Source organism: Engystomops pustulosus, chromosome 5 (genome assembly GCF_040894005.1).
Source record: "Engystomops pustulosus chromosome 5, aEngPut4.maternal, whole genome shotgun sequence".
In the NCBI taxonomy this organism is placed as follows: Eukaryota; Metazoa; Chordata; class Amphibia; order Anura; family Leptodactylidae; genus Engystomops; species Engystomops pustulosus.
Genome location: NC_092415.1, coordinates 132,460,012 through 132,482,642, shown reverse-complemented (window position 1 = coordinate 132,482,642; position 22,631 = coordinate 132,460,012). Strand labels below are relative to the sequence as shown.

Here is a 22,631-nt window from a genome sequence, read left to right as displayed (position 1 = left end):
ACTGGCAAACTTTAAATGGGCCTGGACATGTGCTGGCATGGGGACATTACTTGCCCTGCAGTTTTTATTTCATGAGGGTTTATTGTGTAACTAACTGTATATTGTGTTTGAAACTGTGGCCCCAGCTTGCTGCAGGTCATTGATCAAATCCTCCTATGTAATTATGGGCCCATCCCTGACCTCTCAAAATCATTCTTATCCCACAAGGCAAGTTCTTGCATTGAGACTCAGACCAAGGACAATTGAAAGATATCTTATGTTTTTTCCACTTTTTACATGGCCAAGGCAGGGTTGTGCTGTTTTCGACTGAGATGGGAGGGTACGCAGCTGAGGGAAGTAGCAGGACTGTGTTACATCAGACTGAGCCATCTGCTGTGAGATGGGAGGGGGCTTGCCTGAGCTGCTGGCTTGCTGGAGCTTTTAGTTGAGGTTCACGTATGGGGGGGAGATAGGATGTTGATCGTCTGAACCTTACTTTTACTTTACGCCAACTGCTGCATGTCTGATACAGAATTCAATTTTACAATAAAATCTGATTTTTGTTGTAAAGGAGTGAAAACTCTGGCACTTTAATTCTTTCATAACATGAAAACAAACAGACAAAGGGATTACATTGCCTGTACTACCTCATTTAGTGGATTTTCACTAGGAAGCAGAGAATAGGAGTCCTGAGCCCCTGGTCGTGGAATAGAGTATATTTTTCTTCTAATAGAACCACGTGACTCATCTGAAATGCTCTGTATCTGGGTTATAAAGGTTTCCCAGAGCAAATTACACAAGATGATAAAAGGACAAGGTAATTATTACAATAATTAATTATTGTTCTAACCCTACTATCCTAGAGATTTAAGGGTTAGGACAATTGCAACCAATAACATATACAACATATTTAACATATACACACCATATGAATACATATGAGAAAATCAGAGGTTAATATTTTAAATGGATAGTAAGAATGCGCACAAATATATAATAGTTAAGTTAATTATTTATGAAAAAGTAACATTTGATCTAAGTTGAGGAGCCACAGCTTCTAGGACATGTGTTTAATAATTGCTCACAATGTACAATAAGACCAGAAAATGTATCCTGTAAAGAGCACTTTACTTATGGAAAAAAGGCATACTAAAAATACCACTCCATACAGAAAGAAATAGTCTATTGATTGTATATGTTTCAGAGATACTGTGAGTAGCTAGTTTATTACAAAAACAGAAAAACCTGTAATAGGGATATACTTGGTCCACACCATACCATAGTGTGTGGCTTTGGTGGAGTTAACAGAGTTTACTTGACCCAAATAAAACTAGTCTTCAGAATGTTTTTTTTCCCCCTTCATTTTTACATTTTTTAATTATGTTTCCTGGCTTTGGGCGACATATTTCATTTCATGTTGAGCGTGGAATTGTTTTGCGTGGATTACTAATATAAACTACATTTTCACTCTATTTTGCAAATGAAAAATAAAAAGATTGGCTGTCAATTGCCCAGCATGTAAAACCTGCTCATCTCAGAAACAGAAGTTAAAGTGAACAAAGGCAGGAGATATTAGCCAATGGATACATGTATAAAACTGTTCTGTGCTTCAATGCAGGAGTGGTAACCATATTTCCATTGCATTGCATGAGATTGTGGTTAAATAGAAAAAACAGGGACTACACTTGAGACGATTTAAGGTCAGAAAAACCATTTACATAATCAAAATTCCAACACATATAATAAGACACCCAATACAGGCAGTCCCCGGGTTACATACAAGATAGGGTCTGGAGGTTTGTTCTTAAGTTGAATTTGTATGTAAGTCGAAACTGTATATTTTATAATGGAAGTTCTAGACAATTTTTTTTCTTTTGCCCCAGTGACAATTGGAGTTTCAAAATTTTTGGTGTAATTGGACCAAGAATTATCAATAAAGCTTCATTACAGACATCTTACAGCTGATCATTGCAGTCTGGGACTATAGTAAAGCTTTCAGAGAGCTTCACCAGAGGTCACAGTGGGCAGAGGGGTCCGTCTGTAACTATGGGTTGTCTGCAAGTCGGGTGTCCTTAAGTAGGGGACCGCCTGTAGAGATAAATTCTGGACAGGGCAACGTCTGTAAAAAAGAATTGACACCTCTAAGTTTCATGAGTGTCGAAAGCTACTTCTATGTCCCACGCCTTCTTCATGATTTCAGGATGAGGCCCTTTTAAGTTTTTGTGTTTCTTTCTTTCTTTCACTCCCTGCCTTCCAAAAGACATATTTTTTTGATTTTTCCATGTACAAATAGGGCTCGTTATCCAGGGACAAGTTGTACTTCCTTGTGGCACCATTTAACAACAGAATAGTTTGTCATTAAGGAGGTATAAACCCTTTCGATGCATACAGGGTATCTGTTAAATAATGCTGTATAATGTCTAACTCCAGAAGTCTGATAAAGATAAGTAATAAATTGACCATATACTGCAATAAAGTCATACTGCTGTTCATGGTATTAATGATCAAACCCCCAGAGAGTTCATGTACCAATAGGGGGCCTAAAAATGAAATAATCAATATTTTAAAAAAAATGCAAATAAAAATAAATAATCATATCTAGCACAATCCCAAAGTATTGTAAGTAATGGAAAATAAATTCATATTGTCTGAATAGTCTATTTTACAACACTTTTTTTTTTTAAACATTGTAATAAAATGTGTACAAAAAGTTGTACAGTCCCCAAAATAGTAGAAATGAAAACATCAGCATGTTCCTCACAAAAATGAAACCTTACACATTTTATTAAATGTATTTCAACATTATAAAAACTATATCAATGTGGTATCTCTGTGATTGAACTGATCTAAAGAAAAGTGTAGGTGTAATTTAGACTGCACAGTGAAAGCATAATAACAGAGCCCACAAGAAAATGGCTTAAATTGTTTTTTGTGAATTTCACTGCACATGATTTTTATTTCCAGTTTTCCAATACCTTGCATGGGTTATTAAATACTGACACTAGGAAGTGCCGTTTGTTACACAGCAAAGAAGAATTCATGCAGAAATGTAAATGGAAAAATAAAAAGGTTTGACTTTTGAAAGGAGGGGAGCAAACAGGGTGGTATTGTGAAGGGGTTAAATGATTCATTAAAATAAAAAAACAACCAAAACATATTTACTATCACCGTATGTATAAAGACCTGGACTATAAATCTAACCCATCATTAATCCTGCTCAGTAAGTGCAGTATACAAAAAAAAAGAAAAATAAAGTTATAAATACTATACTATACTATTTTTTGTCATTTTACCACTTAAAATAAAAAAAAATTGATCGAAATTCATGCATAGCCCAGAGAAACAATTAAATAAATAAGCTATAAACTAGGACTGGAATGTAAAAAGCAAAAAAGCTACCACTTTTAAAAGAAAAAAAAGAATAATGAAAAATCATTTAAAAAATGACTTTCCTGAGATACCTAGCCACAAGATAATCTAATATCAATTCATAGCACTTCCCCAGTTACAGGTATGCTTGACAAAGACGGTAGTTATTATATTAAACAGATCCAGCGGTAATGCTCACTTCCAGGGCAATCAGAAAAGGTTGTGCCTACAGTCATACCCATTTTAAGAAATTATTTCCCTCTTCTATTGCTATACTTGAAATCTTGATGTAGTTGACTTTTCCTAAAAATCTCATATGTGTATTTAAAAACAAAAATGAAGATTACAACAGCTTACCTCTCTCTCTCTTTCATTTTTAGATAATTGCATTTGCTTAAGCATTTGTGATCTTTGTTCCATCATTAGAGTCTTCTCATATGTAAATGCAGAAATGTCATTTTCAAACTAGAAAAAAACATATACATTTGTAAAAAATCTATATTTCCATATAAGTCAATAGTTGCAATACATGCTCCCAACTAGTAATTTGTTTACATTAGTAAGAGAAAAAAAAACAATTTATTTAGCTTCATTTTCAAACCATTTTATTAACCCCTTAACGCTGAAGCCACTTTTCACCTTCCTGACACGGACCATTTTTTAAAATCTGACATGTGTCTATTTAAGTGGTTATAACTTTGGAACGCATTAACATATCCAGTTGATTTTGAGATTGTTTTTTCGTGACACATTGTACTTCATGCTGGTTGAGAAATGTAATCAATATATTTAGTATTTATTTATGAAATAAATGTAAATTTGGCAAAAATTTTGAAAAAAACAATGTTTTCCAAATTCAAAATTTTCTAATTTTCAAAACCTACTTTTGGAGGGTCAATTTAGTTAGAAGTGACTTTATAAGGCCCACATGACAGAAAACCCCCACAAATGACACCATTTTAGAAACTACACCCCTCAAAATATTCAAAACAACCTTTGGGAATTTTGTTAACCCTTTGAGCGTTTCATGAGCTTGAAAGATAAATGAAAGTGAAATTAGAGAAATGTAATTTTATCTTACTATAGATTCATTGAACACTAAAATTTGCACCTTCACAATGGGTTAAAAAGGAAAATGCATTTTACAATGTTGAGGGCAATACCCATTTTGTCACTGTACCCTGCTGTACGGGCACAGGGGGGCACTTGGAATGGAAAGAGCGTTGTTTCGTTTTTGGAGGGCAAATATGGCTGAAAAAGTTTTCATGTGTCAGGATGCATTTGGAGAGCCATAATGGTACCAAAACAGAGGAAAGCCCCAACATGAGACACCATTTTGGAAAGTACACCCCTTGGAGAGTTTAGCAACGTGTAATTTGTGTATTTTCCCCAACAGGTGTTTGATTCAATTAGGCCCCAAATGGGAAAAAAGGTGAAAATTTTCTCAAAAAAGTCACTTTTACCCCAAATTTTTGTAAGCCACAAGGGATAAAAGATGAAACAACCCCATAAATGTGTAAAACTATTTCTCCTAAGCACAGAACTGCACCACTTTTGCATATAATGGGGGTCATTTACTAAGGGCCCGATTAGCGTTTTCCCGACGTGTTACCCGAATATTTCCGATTTGCGCCGATTGTACCTGAATTGCCCCGGGATTTTGGCGCACGCGATCGGATTGTGGCGCATCGGCGCCGGCATGCGCGCGACAGAAATCGGGGGGCGTGGCCGAACGAAAACCCGACGTATTCGGAAAAACCGCCGCATTTAAGAACGGAAAATGTGTCGCTCGGGACGCGCTTACCTTCACTCAGACGGCCTCGGTGAATTCCGGCGCGTTAAAATTTATATAGCCACAAGGGATAAAAAAATGTAATAACCCCCCAAAATGTGTAAACCTATTTTTCTCAAGTGTAGAAGTACCCCACATGTGTATATAAAATGTTGTATGGGCGCACAGTAAAAGGAAAGGGGAATGTTTGCCTTTTAGAAGCCAAATTTGACAGAAATGTTTGACATGCATTTGGAGAACCCTAGTGGTATAAAACAGATAAGAATCCGAAAAGTGACCCTAATCTTTGAATGCACACCCCTTAGAGAATTTTGCAATGTGTAATATATGTATTTGCCCCTACAGGTGAATGATCCAATTAGGCCCCAATCATTAAAAAGGTGAAAATTTTCCTATAAATGTCACTTTACCCCTAATTTATGTAAGCCACAAGGGATAATATATTAAATAACCCCAAAAAAGGTGTAAAACTATTTCGCCCGAGTGTAGAAGTACCCCACATGTGCATATAAAATGCTTTATGGGCGCACAGTAGAGGAAAAGAGGGATGTTTGTCTTTTAGAGGCCAAATTTGTAAGAAATCCTTCACATGTGTCAGGATACATTTGGAGAGCCGTAGTGGTACCAAAACAGAGGAAAACCCGAAAAGTGACCCTAATTGTTGAATGTACACCCCTTGGGGAATATAGCAAGGTGTAATATGTGGTGTAGTGTAATACACGTGGTGAAATGAGCATTTTGAACATATAGGTGGTTTCCAAATATGATGTGCAATGGAGTCCAAGATGGAAATTTCAATTATTTCTGGAAAGTTCAGTGCCCGTTATGTGGCGCCCCTTATGAAATAATGGAGGGGTATAGGGAGCAACGGGACATAACAGTTGTTACAATTATTCATTTTACCGAAATTAATTCAAAATAGGTTGGGCGTGAATTGTGAATGTCTAGTGTATAAGGAGGTAGTATATATCAAGGGACCAACTAAACTTTTGTCACTCTCCGGGCAATCATAAATAAATTATTATGGGGGAGGAAAAGGGTGCGTATTAAACAAGAAGTACTAATGAGGGATAAAAGTAAGGGAGGGTTGTCTCTTCCATCCTTCTTCCACTATTTTCTTGCAGCTCAGATGCAATATATAATTGAAAATAAAGTGGGTATGCTGTTCCAAACCCTCTCTACTAGATTTAACTGTCGGCATAATTCATTATTTGTATTACTGGAGGCGGGACAACTAAAAAGACGGGAGGTCGGGAATACCCCACTGACAAGACTTTTGGTGAATACATGGAGAGAAGTAAGGAGGTTACTTGGAATTGAAGGGGGTCTTGCCTTTACTCCCCTATGGGGGAATGTAAATTTCCCGGAGCTAAATAAGATAGAGGATTTTCTGTTCTGGGAAAAAAGAGGTATCGCCGCCTTGGAGCACTTGGGTTTGCATGGGGAATTCCCCACCTTTAGATTCTGGGTAGAAGCTGGAATTTTGAGGGATAAAGATCGATTTAGATATTGTAAATTTTCACATGCACATAGCAAAGAAAAAAATAGGGTAGGGTTAAAAGTTGAGGGGTGCAACACCTTTATATGTATGTTAGATTGGGGGGGTCGCCCAAAAAGCTTAGCAAAATTATATCACTTCTTTCGAAAACAGATTGATAAGGAAATGGGACACGTTAGTCAACGTAAATGGACAAGTCAGGTTGGGGAGATCACTAATGAACAGTGGGAAGAAATATATAAAAACGTGGTTAGGAGCACGATTAATGTAAATCATAGATGTGTACAATTGAATATTTTATATAGAACGTATTTTTCACCGCAGTTAATGTGTAAGATAGGTATTAGGGATAATTCCAAGTGCTTCAGATGTAATAACCTTAATGCAGACACCCTCCATGTGTTGTGGGAATGCCCTGAGATCGGGGAATTCTGGGGCAAGATCTTTAAGATACTCGAGACCCGGACTGGTTGTACCCTCCCTTGTATAGTAACCCTGGGCCTAATGGGTTTAATCCCAGAGGGGATAAGTATAAAGTCGAAACAACATATAGTTTTGAAGTCCCTATTGCTGGCAAGGGTGATTCTGGTTAGACACTGGAAAGAAGGAAAAGCTCCAGCGGTAAAGGAATGGGAAAACACAGTTGATCGTATCAGCGAATATGAATGCGCTTATGAGAAACGCTTTGGAAAAGGCAGTAATCTGAATGACATCTGGAAACATTGGAAGAAATAGAGTCGTGTCCTTTGGGGTGTTTTTTTTTTTTTTTTTTCCAGCGAGGGGGGGTGGGGGGTTGGGGGAGAAAGGGGAATAAATAGGGGCTTCAAGAAGATTATCTGACAAGCAGCTAAGTTAATCCGAATAGAATTTATGGCTACTGCCTTATGTGTGAAGGACTTTGGTTATAGATGTTCTACTGTGGGTAGCGGTTAGAATATTTATGTCTGCTGTCATGTATAGAACATGTTATTGATGTTGGTTGTGTAATTTGTTGTAATTTGATGCTTAAACATAATAAAGTCTTTAAAAAAAAAAAAAAGAAAAAGAAAAAAAAAAAAAAAAAACTTTTGTCACTCTGGAGGTGTCGCAGGTCTCTTAGTAGTATGTAGTGTCCATCCTAACTTCTCTTTTGGAACAGACTCTTTATTGAGTCCTACCATTAGAAGCAGCAGAATTCACCGGGAAAATGCTGTCCTGGCAAAACACAGGAACATCTAAACCAGAGGTACTGGGGCCCCGTCCTTCTTGTACCAATATTAGTTTCCTAAGATCTTCCTTTTGAAAACGGAGAAATGATACGGCAGGACCTGCACATTGGAACAGCTCGTAAGAGTTGTACAGCATCATCTGAACAATGTGCACGGCCAGCGCTTTTGTACCATATCTTCGTTTTAGTAGGGAAATTATCACCAAGTGTTGCTTTTATTCACCCTAGTGATGCCCATTGTGACGTATATTGCTGCTTTTGGCTGGACCAAATCGACCAGCCAATAGCGGCAAACATGGACAGAGGGGGGCAACAAAACCCCTCTGGACCGCAATGGCAAAATTGGTGGCTGTCAGGAACAGCCGCCACCCTGCCCTGATCACCGTGTCTACAGACATGGTGACCGGTATTACTGACGTCATAAGTAAATTCGCTGCTATTGGCAATAGCAGCTATAATAAACTGGGGGTGTGGGGGGGGGGGGAGGGGGACGTAACCCTTCTGGTCCATGGGGCAGGATGGATGGCTGTGAGGAACAGCCGCCGTCTTACCCCGATCAGTGAACAGTCGCCGTCTTACCCTGACCAGTGTTGGAAAGTCACTACCCGCCGCACCGTTCTATAACAACGCTCGTTGGGAATAGGCTATACAATCTTTATTTATTTTTTAAGCAATTTAGACAAATAAGGGCTTATTTTTTGCGAGACGAGATGCACTGTAAAAAAACTTAATTTTAGTGTGTTTTAGCTTATTGAAGCAATTTTATTAACTTTTTACGTGTGGAGGAAAATAAAATCATCAATTCTTGTTTTGGATTTTTAGCATTTTTTGGGGGGGGGTGTTCACTGTAGCATAACAATAATATATTATCTTTATTCTACGGATCACTACGATTACGGTGATACCTCATTTATATAGTTTTATTTTTATTTGTCCAATTTTATTGAAGGAAAACTAGAATAGAAAACATTGCATTTGCTTTATAGTATTGCCATTTTTATAGTGGCATAATTATAGTATTTTTCCGTTTACGGAGATGGTTGTAAACTTATTTTTTGCGTGACAAGTTGCTCTTTTTATTGGTATCATTTTGGTGCTTGTAACTTTTTAGGATCACTTTTTAGAACATTTTTTGTAAAGCAATTTGATAAAAAGTTTAAATTTTTTTTTTTTCGTTTTTTACCACGTTCACCGAGCGGGTCCAATTATGATTAGGATTTATTGTACAGATTGTTACGGACGCGGCGATACCAAATAAGTGGGTTTTTTTTCGTGATTTAGTGTTTTTTATACTTTATTACTTGTGTAAAGGGAAATGTGGTGTTTGGGGGGACTTTCACTTTCTTTTATTATTTACTTTTATTGTAAAAAAACCTTTATTTATTTATTTTTACTTTTTTACAGTTACTGACATCTAAGCTTGAACAAGTGATCTTCTGATCAGTTGTTCAAGCTTTTTTACAGGTTACACAGTGCAATACAGTCCGGGGGCTGTGATCGGAGCAGCGGACCCCCCGGTAAGCGCCACGTGGGGGTCCGATTCAGCTTTAAATAACTTTAAATGCCTCTAACACACCGCGGTCAGCGCGACCGCGGCGTGTTAGGGGTTAACACCCGCAATCGGAGAAATTTCCAATCGCGGGTGTTAGAGGCGGGTGTCAGCTATAACATATAGCCGACACCCGCAGCTTCTGGCGCCGGCTCCGTTCAGGAGCCGGCGCCAGAAGCTTGACGTAATAGTATTGCATTTTGCGGGAACGCACCTCCCGCGATGCAGTACTATTACGTCAAATGTCGGGAAGGGGTTAAACAAATAGATATATCCCTAAATCCATTTCTGTCCTTTTCTTGTGTCTGACAGTCTGACATTGGGTCTAATGTGCAGTATACAGCAATCCAGTAGCATTTTGAGTGGAAACACTAAGGCCCCTTTCACACTTGCGTTTTTCACGTGCGTTTTCTGCGCGTACTTTTGACGTCACTTTTACCCCTAATTTGTGTAAAAGATGATACAACCCCCAAACATGTGTAAAACTTTTTCTCCCGAGTGCATGTAAAATGTTGTATGGGTACGCAGTAGGGCTCAGAAGGCAAAGAGGTACGTTGGCCTTTTAGAAGCCAAATTTGACAAAAATCCATTACACGTTTCAGGATGCATTTGAGAGCCCTAATAGTACAAAACTGAGGAGAACCCCAAAAAGTGACACCATTAAGGAAAGTACACCCCTTGGAGAATTTAGCAAGGTGTATATATATATATATATATATATATATATATATATATATATATATATATATATATATATATATATATATATATATATATATATATATATACACTCACCGGCCACTTTATTAGGTACACCTGTCCAACTGCTCGTTAACACTTAATTTCTAATCAGCCAATCACATGGCGGCAACTCAGTGCATTTAGGCATGTAGACATGGTCAAGACAATCTCCTGCAGTTCAAACCGAGCATCAGTATGGGGAAGAAAGGTGATTTGAGTGCCTTTGAACGTGGCATGGTTGTTGGTGCCAGAAGGGCTGGTCTGAATATTTCAGAAACTGCTGATCTACTGGGATTTTCACACACAACCATCTCTAGCGTTTACAGAGAATGGTCCGAAAAAGAAAAAACATCCAGTGAGCGGCAGTTCTGTGGGCGGAAATGCCTTGTTGATGCCAGAGGTCAGAGGAGAATGGGCAGACTGGTTCGAGCTGATAGAAAGGCAACAGTGACTCAAATCGCCGCCCGTTACAACCAAGGTAGGCAGAAGAGCATCTCTGAACGCACAGTACGTCGAACTTTGAAGCAGATGGGCTACAGCAGCAGAAGACAACACCGGGTGCCACTCCTTTCAGCTAAGAACAGGAAACTGAGGCTACAATTTGCACAAGCTCATCGAAACTGGACAGTAGAAGATTGGAAAAACGTTGCCTGGTCTGATGAGTCTCGATTTCTGCTGCGATATTCGGATGGTAGGGTCAGAATTTGGCGTCAACAACATGAAAGCATGGATCCATCCTGCCTTGTATCAACGGTTCAGGCTGGTGGTGGTGGTGTCATGGTGTGGGGAATATTTTCTTGGCACTCTTTGGGCCCCTTGGTACCAATTGAGCATCGTTGCAACGTCACAGCCTACCTGAGTATTGTTGCTGACCATGTCCATCCCTTTATGACCACAATGTACCCAACATCTGATGGCTACTTTCAGCAGGATAATGCGCCATGTCATAAAGCTGGAATCATCTCAGACTGGTTTCTTGAACATGACAATGAGTTCACTGTACTCAAATGGCCTCCACAGTCACCAGATCTCAATCCAATAGAGCAGTGATGGCGAACCTTTTAGCGGCCGAGTGCCCAAACTCCAACCCAAAACCCCCCTTATTTATTGCGAGGTGCCAACCAAAAATTAAAGCAGTAACTTATTGCTCCCTGTTCAACAACTTTCAATCATATTGGCCTCCTGAGGACAGCAACACAGTAGAAAGATGGAAAATTTTCATCATTTTAGCTTCTTTCCAGTGTCCCTCAGTACAGAGAAAATTGTTGGGCCAGCAGGAGGTCCTCCAAAGATAATTCGTCCCTGTCTACTCATTCTCCCTCTTCCTACAGTCCCAAGTAACAAAGTAAGTATCAAACTATGACTGGAAGCAGCATCTTTTAAGTTGCTTGGAACTGCAGGAAGATTCTTTGAGTTCTGTCTGGTGTACTAGGGCAGTGGCCCGGGTGCCCACAGAAAGGACTCCGAGTGCCGCCTCTGGCACGCGTGCCATAGGTTCGCCACCACTGCAATAGAGCATCTTTGGGATGTGGTGGAATGGGAGATTCGCATCATGGATGTGCAGCCGACAAATCTGCGGCAACTGTGTGATGCCATCATGTCAATATGGACCATTCTGAGGAATGCTTCCAGCACCTTGTTGAATCTATGCCACGAAGAATTGAGGCAGTTCTGATGGCAAAAAGGGGTCCAACCCGTTACTAGCATGGTGTACCTAATAAAGTGGCCGGTGAGTGTATATGTAATGTGTACTTGCCCATAAAGGTGTTTGATTCAATTAGGCCCCAAAAAAGGGAAAAGGTGAAAATGTTCCCAAAAAAGTCACGTTTCCGCACAATTTTTTATAGCCACAAGGGATAAAAAATGTAATAACCCCCAAAAATATGTAAACCTATTTCTTCTGAGTGTAGACATACCCTACATGTGCATATAGAATGTTGTATGGGTGCACAGACTGAGAATACCCCTTTAAGCTGAAAACAAGCGCCGGTGAAAAGGGGTTAAGGACATCTTAAAGAGTTTTCTCCCATTTTATTATAAATGTCCTTTTTTAAAACAGTTATCAATATCAAGTTTCAAGCCATGAGATTAATCCTGTTAGCAGATACAGTTCTGCTATAGCACAATTCTACGCAGGGCAGAGCTTCTTAACATATTAGACACATCACAACTGAACATGATGCAATTGGCACAGGATATAGTTAGTGTGCCGGTCTGGAGCGTACTTGACACACTCCCCACCCACTTGGTGTGGAGTTGACACTGGGGAGTTTAGCCACAATTCCCATTGTGCACCAATGATTGCAACTTTTTCATGCTTTGTATGCCGTAAAACTGGAGTACAAGCCATAATTAATGTGCCCCTGTGTGTTTGTGTTATTTACAGGCAAGCAAGTTAAACCACTGAATTTACTTAAGAATATCAGTTCAGCAGTTCTACAATAGGGCTGGTGTAAACGCAATTGGGCTGCCTTAAACTGGTCTTACAGCAGCTTGAACGGAAATGAGCTCTTGTCTCAAAGTTGCAGCCTGCGTAACTCACTGCTCCATCTCACCCTGCACTTCTTTTTTTTTTTTTTTTTTAATTTTCTACAAAATTACAAATACATTACAAATACAAACAACACAACAAACATAAAACAATACACCATTAAGAATTTTCTGCGGCTGCAGTCTGGGAGGGGCAACCTTTTAGTTTTACATTTAAAGTAACTATTTTCATATCGGGCTGAATATAACCTTTCTGTTACCTCAGTTGGGCTGAGCACTTTAAGTGATCTTAGAGGATAGGCCGAGTAATTTGTAGGGTCTTTCAGGGCGCATAGTCAATCCACGAAAAAGGGGGACTTCTCCCATAAGACCCATTTTTCTTTAATTGTACAAAGATGCGTGTAATTTCTCGCCAACATGATCTCATAATGCCTGTACATATTTATTCTGTTGCAGACTTCTATTAACTTTAATTTTTGTGCCGTCTTCCAATCTACCGCTATACATTGCCTTGCTGCAATCAGGATGTAAGTAATGATCCATCTCTGTGCTATTGGGAATTTTTCAGTCCCTATATGTAAGAGAGCTAACTGAGGGGAGATGACGTTCTGTGATTGTGTAACAATATTTATCAAGTCACTAACTTGCGACCAAAAAGGAATTAATTTAGGGCAAGACCACCACCTATGGACTTGATCTCCTTTAGTTCGGCATCCTCGCCAGCACCAAGGAGAGGACGTTCCTCCTTTGGAGAGTCTGTCTGGGGTAAGATACCATCTCATATGGATTTTTTTAATTTGTTCTAAGTGGTTTATGCAGGGGGAACACTGAGCGGTCCACCTAAAAGTTTTTGCCCACTGCTCAACATCCCATTCCTCATTCAAGTCCAACTCCCATTTTTTCATGTATCTCAACTTGTCTCTTTCCCCCTGTGAATTAAGAGTATTATATACCATTGAAATACCCCTAACTTTTCTATCAGAGGGCTCTCCCCCCTGCACTTCTATGTAATGTAACACATCACTGAAAATACATTTCATTTAAATGAAACTGCTGATTTATGCAGTTATTTAAAAGTTAGTAAATTAGTTTAAAGATTCAAAAAATGAGAACACAAACCATTTCTACTACTTCAACTTCAGCATCCAGGCGGAGATGATAAAGGAACATCTGAAGATCTTTTTTCATCTGAATGCTGTTATCATCCATTTGGGCAACAGTGAAAATCCTCATCCTGCACTTTCTCCATACCTATATGAAAATATCAGCAATTATACAAAGTGATAATAATTAGCTCCCAGTACCAGAAATATTCTTTTTTTAAATTTGGTTAACTAACATTTGCGAATGGTTCAAGAGCATAAAGAAAAAGCTGTAGATCACTGAGGGAGCCGCCCTCATGACTAGATTACGGATTCCAAGCATAGAAACTAAGCATATTTAAATGACAAGTTATACTAAATCTTTTCCATAATAACTATATATATCAATTTACTGCTCTTGGTCTACAGCATGTTGTCTGCAGATTATTCTGCCTTTTCATGGTCATAAGTTCACTTTGAGCTTTACTTACATGAAAAAAACAAACAACAGAATAGTTTAACTATGTCTATAAAAATAAAACATTATAACAGTAAAAATTAATAAAACATCAGCAGGATATGGTTACCCAGAAAAAGGGAGGTGAGACAGCACTTCCTGTAAAGCCCAATGGCTATCCAAACTAAAGTCCAGTTGCTTGCGGCTGTAGGCCCTTGTTGCATGGGCCCACCACAATCCAATAAACGAGAAAGCCACAGAAGTCCTTTAGGTCCAGTGGGAAAAAAAGGGTTGTTCATTATTCAGGGAATACAGCAAAGTTTCGAAACACTGTCTTTATCATGTTTGATAAAGACAATAGCCAGCATTTAGTAAGGTGTTTGCACATTCTTTCGATGAGATAGAAAATTGGCGCAAACTGCACAAGTTTTGTGATGTGGCTGCATGGTGTCAGAAAAGACAGAAAAATGTGCACCAAATGGGCGTGTTAGTGCACAACAATTCTGCAGCATGAACAAAGGGCTCCAAAAAATGGTGCACACTTCCAGAGCAGTGCAGGGGTGTCATATTTATGAAGAACGTGCACCACAATTCATGAATGAGGCGCACCCTACACACTGCCCTGATTAAAGAACACCACTTTTTTTACTGGACCTAAAGGAATGCAGTGGCTTTCTTGCTTATTGGAATGAGCAGTATAAATATGTGCCAGGAGGCTTTGTGAGGGAATCTAATCCATTTTTGAATCTGTTCTTCTATCATGTATCTATACAAAGATTTTTGGCTCTATTGATAGAAAAGATCCCTATGAATAGCACCATCCCCCCAAGGACACTGATCATCTTTCAGAGGCTAATGGAATGTGGGTATGGTCAATAGGCTCCTTTGTCTCAAGAACCTATAAAAACTGTCTGCAACCTAAATAAATTGGAATCCTCTCAAACACTTGTGAAGGTCTGAGTGATTCACCGAGCAGCTCGTACTATACAATGATTTGGACCACTATCACATCGAGATAAAGGGATATTTCCCTGACAAAACATGGCGCTCGAACAGTGACCTGGGTTTGCATGACGCCTACCGGAGAATTTAGGGATCATCCTTTCAGGACAGACAGACCATGCAGCTGCACAAATAAAAGGTAAGAAGTTTATTTCTTACAAATTGCTCTGTCTCTCCTTGATTAGATTTCCCCACGTCCGGTGAGTTGCATGCCTATATTGCCCAGTCCAAAGAATCTTGTTAGTTTATTTGAAAACTCCATGTGATGTGTGGTAGTGTATATGGGTATTGTGTGAGTTTGAACATGTGTGTTTGATAGCGCTATTGTGATACTGTACTGTACTGGTTTTAAGAACGTGCTAGGAATTGCCCCTACCTAAAGAGTCTCCAAGGCTAGCTGCTTTTTGGAACGTAATTCGCTTGAGACAAAGTAGACTGAGTTTGGACAGTCGGACTTTATAAATTTATTTTGTGTGGTAGGTTCCAGAGCTGCTTCAAGGAAGGGGACTGCAGTCATCTCTTGACGGGCAAACGGTTTAAAAAAAAAAAAAAAAAAAAATTTTTAGAATTAGAAGTGGTTAAAACTGCCCTAAGGAAGAGTGGGGGACTGCGAGTGTGTGCCGGCACTAGAGATATAATATAGAAAATTATGGGAAAAATTGCTAGGTAGGATGAGAGGCAATTCAGAGGGAAAACCAGACGTACGGATCTTGAATGATAAAAAAAAAAAAAAAAAGCTGTACATGGATGTCAGAGAATGTTGGAAAAAGGACAAGTATATCAAAAAGATGGTTGTTTGTATGTTGGTAAATGGAAAGGTTCTTAAAAGAACAAAGGCTGGTTGCATAATAATGATATGATGGAAATTGCAAGTGGATAGAAGAAAGCTACAGAGGAAGTGACCAGAGGAGGTTATAAAGAAACAGCCATAGGAAATTGTGTGTTGTATGAGTGTTATGACGATGACGGACAAAAACGTTGGACAGACAAAAGACAACATTCAGAAAAATTTCGGCCTCCACCCTAAAATGGTGGATGAATTGATGTATGGAAACAAAGAAACAGACTGGCGGAGACATGTGCATGCAATGTGGCACCTAGACCCAACCCCCACACTGGAATATATCCGGTCAAGACTAGATTTGAAAAAGTGCGGGCTCCAACAGGACAAAGAAGTAGCGTTCAGATGTTTCTCCTGTAGGGGGCAGATGTTTCTCACTTTGATATATTTTAGTAGACCAGTGGTATGGGTAATGATGCATTGCCTAAAGATCTTTGGATTTGCATCTTACAGTCCGCTCAGCTGTATTTAGCTGTATTTGGATATTGTTGTAACTTTAGAAGACAACTAAGATATAGTACCCAGGGAATAAATATAGGAGACTGTGCCTTCTTATCTAAGAGTTACCTCTCAGAACTTCAAAGTCCAAAAACCCGGGTAGTAACATATTTGTTACGGATTTTGGTCTTCTGTGGGGAGAGCTCCTGGACGGTTGTGCAGTCCCAATTGGATTCCCTGAGCTGACCCTTGCCAGATACTGTAGATGTTCTATGTATGAGTTTATTCCATTATACAGTCCTGCAGATAATGGCAAAGAGATAAATATGTGTTTTGTCTATATCATGTATAGTGCTAATGGCATTTCATCAGTTACCAGATGTGAGGAAAGCACAGCACACAATTATGGACATTCTTCATTGCAGGCTTGGACCTGAGAAATCCTGTGATTTATGTTTAAAAACATCAGACATGTAGTGTAAAACTTTATAATACAGTCTGAAGGGTGTGGTCAAAAGTTTTTGCAATTTGTGTAGGATGATGGAGTGATCTTAGATGATACAATGGTGTGTTGGATTCTTTCTTTGTTCTCTTGGTATGCTGGGACACTTAGTACTACAGACACCACAGGGAGAAGGAGGGGGCTGCCTCCCCCCTTGTCTCAGTGAACACAGGAGGGGGGGGAGGGGGGAGCACATGTTGGAATGTTAAGAGAAGAAAGGAACAATGAGAATGTGTGTTCATTACTGATAACCCTCATGGCAGATTTTGGGATTGATTCAGTGCAACATTTGTAATTTTATTGTTTTAACCAGAAGTAAAACCTCTCTATGATCCCATACTATTAGTCCTATTCAGCAGCTATGACTGAGATTATTATTAGGAGCTTTTTAGGCAGAAGTTATAACACACCTAGAAGCCTCCTACGTCATAGTCTCTAGTGATGCTTCTGCTCAGTAACGCTGTCCCCCAGTATGTGCCCCCAGTATGACTGTATAGGTTATAATAAGATCTAAGGAATTTGTATGCTGTATGTCTCCTATTATACAGCATTGATACATCGGCATTGGTCCCAATACTGTGTTTTTCTGGAATATATTGTTCACTTTTTATTGTTCTCATTTAAGTTTAAGCCAAGCACCTCAGAGGAGAGGAAACAGGCCGGAAGCTCTGCTGATCGTGTGTCACATGACAACCTGGACCCTTCTTGGTTTTGTATCCTACTGCTGCCTACGCATAAAGAGCTTCTGTAGTAGTTTTGGACTATCCTATTTCACCTCTTCATGACTAGAAACCTTGGTTATAATGTGCCCTCTTTATTACATTGAATCCAGCTCCACTATTTTCGCTAGATTCAAAGGGGGGAGACATGAGGTAGACGGGTTGTATTTAAAATTTTCTATTAACTTAATGATTAATGAACCAGTTACCTTTTAATATATCATTAATCTGTATTTTGAGTTTTTTTGTAGATGGCTTTAGAAACCAGGAATGAGGTTAATTCTACGTCAGATGTGCAGCGGTCACACAACATGAGGTAACAGCAGCAGAACCACTCCTGACCTACCTGTCTGTACAGGAGGCGGAGGTGAAGGCACTGATGGAGGGGTGTAAAGTGGCAGGGGGGAAGAATGTGAGTCTTGTGGGATTCCTTATGATTCCTGACTTCATATAGTAAGTTTATCAACAACTATGAGACTTTGAAATAGCTGATAGAGGCCTTAGTGTTACATAAAGGTCCATACTAGAAGGAAAAACCTATAAAGCTCTAATACATGAAGTGACCATACTGGTTACTAGAAAGCCTAGGGGAAAGGAGCCTGGATCAGTACAGTCCGTGACCCTCGCTGGCCCAGTAGGGTTATCTATACTCCTATCTATATAGAAACCGGCTTCACAGCTGAGGAAGCAAGACTGGAGTAACACTGGGACCCCAAGGATGGAGGGAGGACTATGGCAAAAAGGTGACAAGCAATGTCTGCCAAGGGCCCTTTACCCTATGATGGTTCACCAGGCTAAGACTCTATATGCTCCGTGGTGGATAAGTATTGAGTATCACTTAGATTTACTTTTGCTACTGTCCATTTACACAAGTATGTTTATATGTACCTAGTACAATGTAGGGAGAGTAGTGAAGACCCTCATATATACACTCCAAAGCCGCTTTACCCCTTCCAGAGGTTGCAGATTGACTATATACAGCTACCAAAGGTAAGTAGCTATGAACATGTACTTGTGTGTGTGGACCTCTTTTCTGGTGGCCTGAAGCCTATCCTGTGACAAAAGCCACAGCAAAAAACACAGCACAGAAGTTAATGAGGGAGCTAGTCTGTAGATTTGGGATTCCAGAGACCATAGAGAGTGATAGAGGTTCTCACTTTACAGGGGAGGTGATGAGGGAGGTAATGGGAGCACTTGGGATTGAACAGGCCTTCCATACCCCTATCATCCACAGAGTAGTGGGAAGGTGGAGAGGTTAAATGGGACTCTTAAGTTAAAAATTCAGAAAGCCATGGAAGAGACAGGGAAGAACTGGGTTGATTGTCTTCCTTTGGCCTTATTTTCTATAAGGTACACTCCCAACAGGAAAACAGGCCTCTCACCTTTTGAGATTCTCTTTGGATCTGCTCCTAGAATGGGCTTATATTTTCCACAAGTTTTACAGATGTACCATGGAGAATTGACAGGATACGTCCAAGCCCTGCAAAAACATCTAGCTATGGTGCATAAACAAGTTTTTGCTTCTATTCCAGACCATGATGCAGTAGGAGGATCACATAATCTACAACCTGGAGATTGGGTGGTCTTGAAGCGACATGTGAGAAAAAGCCTTGAGCCACGTTTTGAAGGACCATTTCAAGTCCTTCTGACCACATCTACTTCCGTGAAGTTACAAGGGAAGCCTAATTGGATTCACGCCAGCCATTGCAAAAGAGTATTGAATCCAGCTGCTCATGAAGATGAATCTGTATCTCCAAATGTTAATATTACTTAAGATACTATTGATATTACCCCTTGGAAGAACTTTCAATGAGATGTTGAGCGGGGATTGGGATAACTTGCTCATTAAGCATCATCAAGTCCTTTTAAAAGATATGAGACATGATGTATTACCCAAAGATTGTTGGATTTGTACCCACAGTCCTGTCAGCTCTAGCAGTATGCCTTATCTAGCTATCCCAGTGGCTTTAGAGGAAATATTTTCTATCTGTAACAATACAGTAATAGCTGTGCTGGAAAGTGAACATAAGGAGATGACTGTACCATTACCTGTAGCTGCGTGGGTGGAAGAGCAGTATATGATATTTAATAGGAGCGGTCCACCGTTAGAGCAGACTGTCATTCCTTGGGCTTTAAATAATGTTAATCTTGCCTGTTATCCCAATTTTACATCTTGCAGTTGTATCCAAATTAGATCTAAAGGAATGTTTTTCTCTAACTTCAACTATACAGAGTGTGATGGTAACAAATCTGACATCACTCAATGTGTAGGAGTCGATGCCACTATTAATTCTACACTCCCCTGTGTTAGCATGTCCTTGCAAAACCTTGTTGCAGGTTTCCTTTCAAATGACACCTTTTTCCAACAGGAAGTGAGTGAAATCCTGAAGGTGAACATGCTAGTCAGATGGGTAGCAGAGCTTTTTAATGGCACTGTCGTTGGAGTACCGAAAAACATATATGTTGTATGTGGCCATCAGGCTTATAAATGGCTTCCTAGCAATTTTACAGGAGTTTGTACACTGGCTCGCCTTACTCCTGCCACTTTTATTGTCCCCCATACCAATGTAAATGTAAATCTTATTCCCAAGCATACATTACACAAGAGAAAAGCAGATAATCTTCCTAGACCAGACGGACGCCCACATGTGGTGGAGATGGGAACAGCTAACACAATCTTCAGCACACTTTTTATTTATCCTATGATAATGCAGATGTGGGATAAATTGGTAGAAGCCACAGATTATCTAGATCAACAAATTTTTCAGATTTTGGGGGCTGTGAATAAGACAAATGTCATCCAGAGACAGTTAATTGTGGTAACCAACCAACATACATTAGTTTTAGATTACATCACTGCGTCCCAGGGTGGCATGTGTCAAGTCATAGGGCCAACATGTTGTCATTACATCGATCCTCAAGGCAACATGCAAATTAAGACGAATTTAGCAAAAATTGCTGATTTTAGAGATAGATGGCTCAAGGAGCATGATAGTAATAAGGACAGCTGGTGGTCTGACACATTCGCATCCTTAAACCCCGCCAATTGGTTTAAGGGTATTTTTGGGTGGCTCATGGGAGTTTTGCAAGCAATATTTCAAATCCTTTTGTTATGTGTATTTGTTTATATCTGCATAAGAGTAGTAATCTGGCTTGTTGTAAAACTGTGGCGAAGGAAACCAAGGATTGTGCGATATCAACCTAGGTATACACCTAATTCTACAGAGGGAGTGGTTATACCTATGTACAATTTGGCCAAGAGAGTGTAGAGAACCTACCATTAATATTAAGACCGAATTAATTGTGTTGTGATATAATGTTCAGGATGCTCAGGAGGGAAGCAGATGAAGTGGTCAGATAAGGCCTGGATGTGTGACTAGCACATGTCAATGTACCACCTGAGCAGTACCTGAAATTATTCACAAAAAGGGAGGAATTGTGAGGGAATCTAATCCATTTTTGAATCTGTTCTTCTATCATGTATCTATACAAAGATTTTTGGCTCTATTGATAGAAAAGATCCCTATGAATAGCACCATCCCCCCAAGGACACTGATCATCTTTCAGAGGCTAATGGAATGTGGGTATGGTCAATAGGCTCCTTTGTCTCAAGAACCTATAAAAACTGTCTGCAACCTAAATAAATTGGAATCCTCTCAAACACTTGTGAAGGTCTGAGTGATTCACCGAGCAGCTCGTACTATACAATGATTTGGACCACCATCACATCGAGATAAAGGGATATTTCCCTGACAGCTTCCAGCTTAAATGGTTGTGTTAAAAGCTCTTTAACCCTTTCAAGACCAGGTTTTCTGATGCCACATTGTCCAGATCAAAATTTCAGGTTTTGGAATCCCAAATTCAAAGGGTAAAATTTTAGTTTTTATTCAATATTTCAGCCTAATGGTTTTTTAACATGTTTTTAGTAATAGATGGCGATAATGCTGTGCTAAGAAAGAAAAGTTACCCCGAACTGTGTATGCTTTATATTAAACTGAATATGTTAAATCACAAATTAGAAATTGGAGGGCATTTTCATTTTTCCTTATCTTGATTGGATACATTTATGTCACAGTATAAATACTACACACTTATTTGTATAATGATACCAAATATGGGCACTATGTATGACTGACCTCATAGCTGAAAACCCAACAAATGCTATATTTTTTCTAGAAGATTTACTTTTTTCAATGCTCATTGTTGCGTTAACTTTGAGTACTGTTTCCAGCATGTAATGTGACAAAGAGGTGATCATTTTGTTCCCTGTCACTTAGGGGATAGGGTTAGCACACGAATAGCACAATCTCATTAGTGGGAGAGGTCTGTGTAGTGCAATCTGCCATTGAAGTTAATGACTTAATGGAAGTCTTGGCAGCACAGAAATAGGAAGGTGCTCTAGAAATTGCTAACCTGACGATGAAATGACTCATTATTAAATTTGTGAAAGTATTTAAAAATAGATTCAAATTTTTAAATTTAAGAATACCTTATGTTGGCGTAACAGAAAAGGCAGCAACATCAGCATTCCACCGTCATGAACAATCCACCATATATCAATATTTCCATCAGCAAAACGCTCCTGGCTGGTAGGGAATGAATCTATATTTTTGGCCACAAGTAAAGCTTGTTGAGCACTCGTTGCATCTCGTACAGTGTCTGTGGAGTCATAGAAAAATTTTAATATATTACAATACTCACACCGATTCCCCATCCAAGAGCATATTACTGTAGAGGTGTAGTTATATGATCTCATTGAATGAATAAGTATATGTGAAGTTCAAAGCGTAACTGTAAAATTCTTATAGTTTTTTCTATAATTGCAATAAGTGAAGAATAACATTTTTCCAAAATACATTCATTATTTTATTGCAGACCTTTGCCTACTAATGCTTTATACCCGTCTCAGCCCCTCTGCCTTCAGGCCTGCAACCTGGATGCCAAGAAGAATAGAGTCAACAAAGG

General features: G+C 39.3%; 1 protein-coding gene across 4 annotated transcripts in view; it reads right to left on the bottom strand.

Moving 5' to 3' along the window:
* SLC12A7 (solute carrier family 12 member 7) overlaps nucleotides 1-22,631 on the bottom strand; it is a 237,382-nt gene that overhangs the window by 20,544 nt on the left and 194,207 nt on the right. For 3 of the 4 annotated variants that reach the window (XM_072153070.1, XM_072153071.1, XM_072153074.1), the window contains 4 exons: nucleotides 22,156-22,325; nucleotides 13,745-13,876; nucleotides 3,706-3,813; nucleotides 627-743 (listed from right to left, as the gene is read on the bottom strand). In XM_072153070.1, coding sequence (XP_072009171.1) covers nucleotides 627-743; nucleotides 3,706-3,813; nucleotides 13,745-13,876; nucleotides 22,156-22,325 — 527 coding nt within the window. The remainder of the gene's footprint in view (nucleotides 1-626; nucleotides 744-3,705; nucleotides 3,814-13,744; nucleotides 13,877-22,155; nucleotides 22,326-22,631) is intronic. The other variant, XM_072153072.1, reaches the window with a different exon arrangement.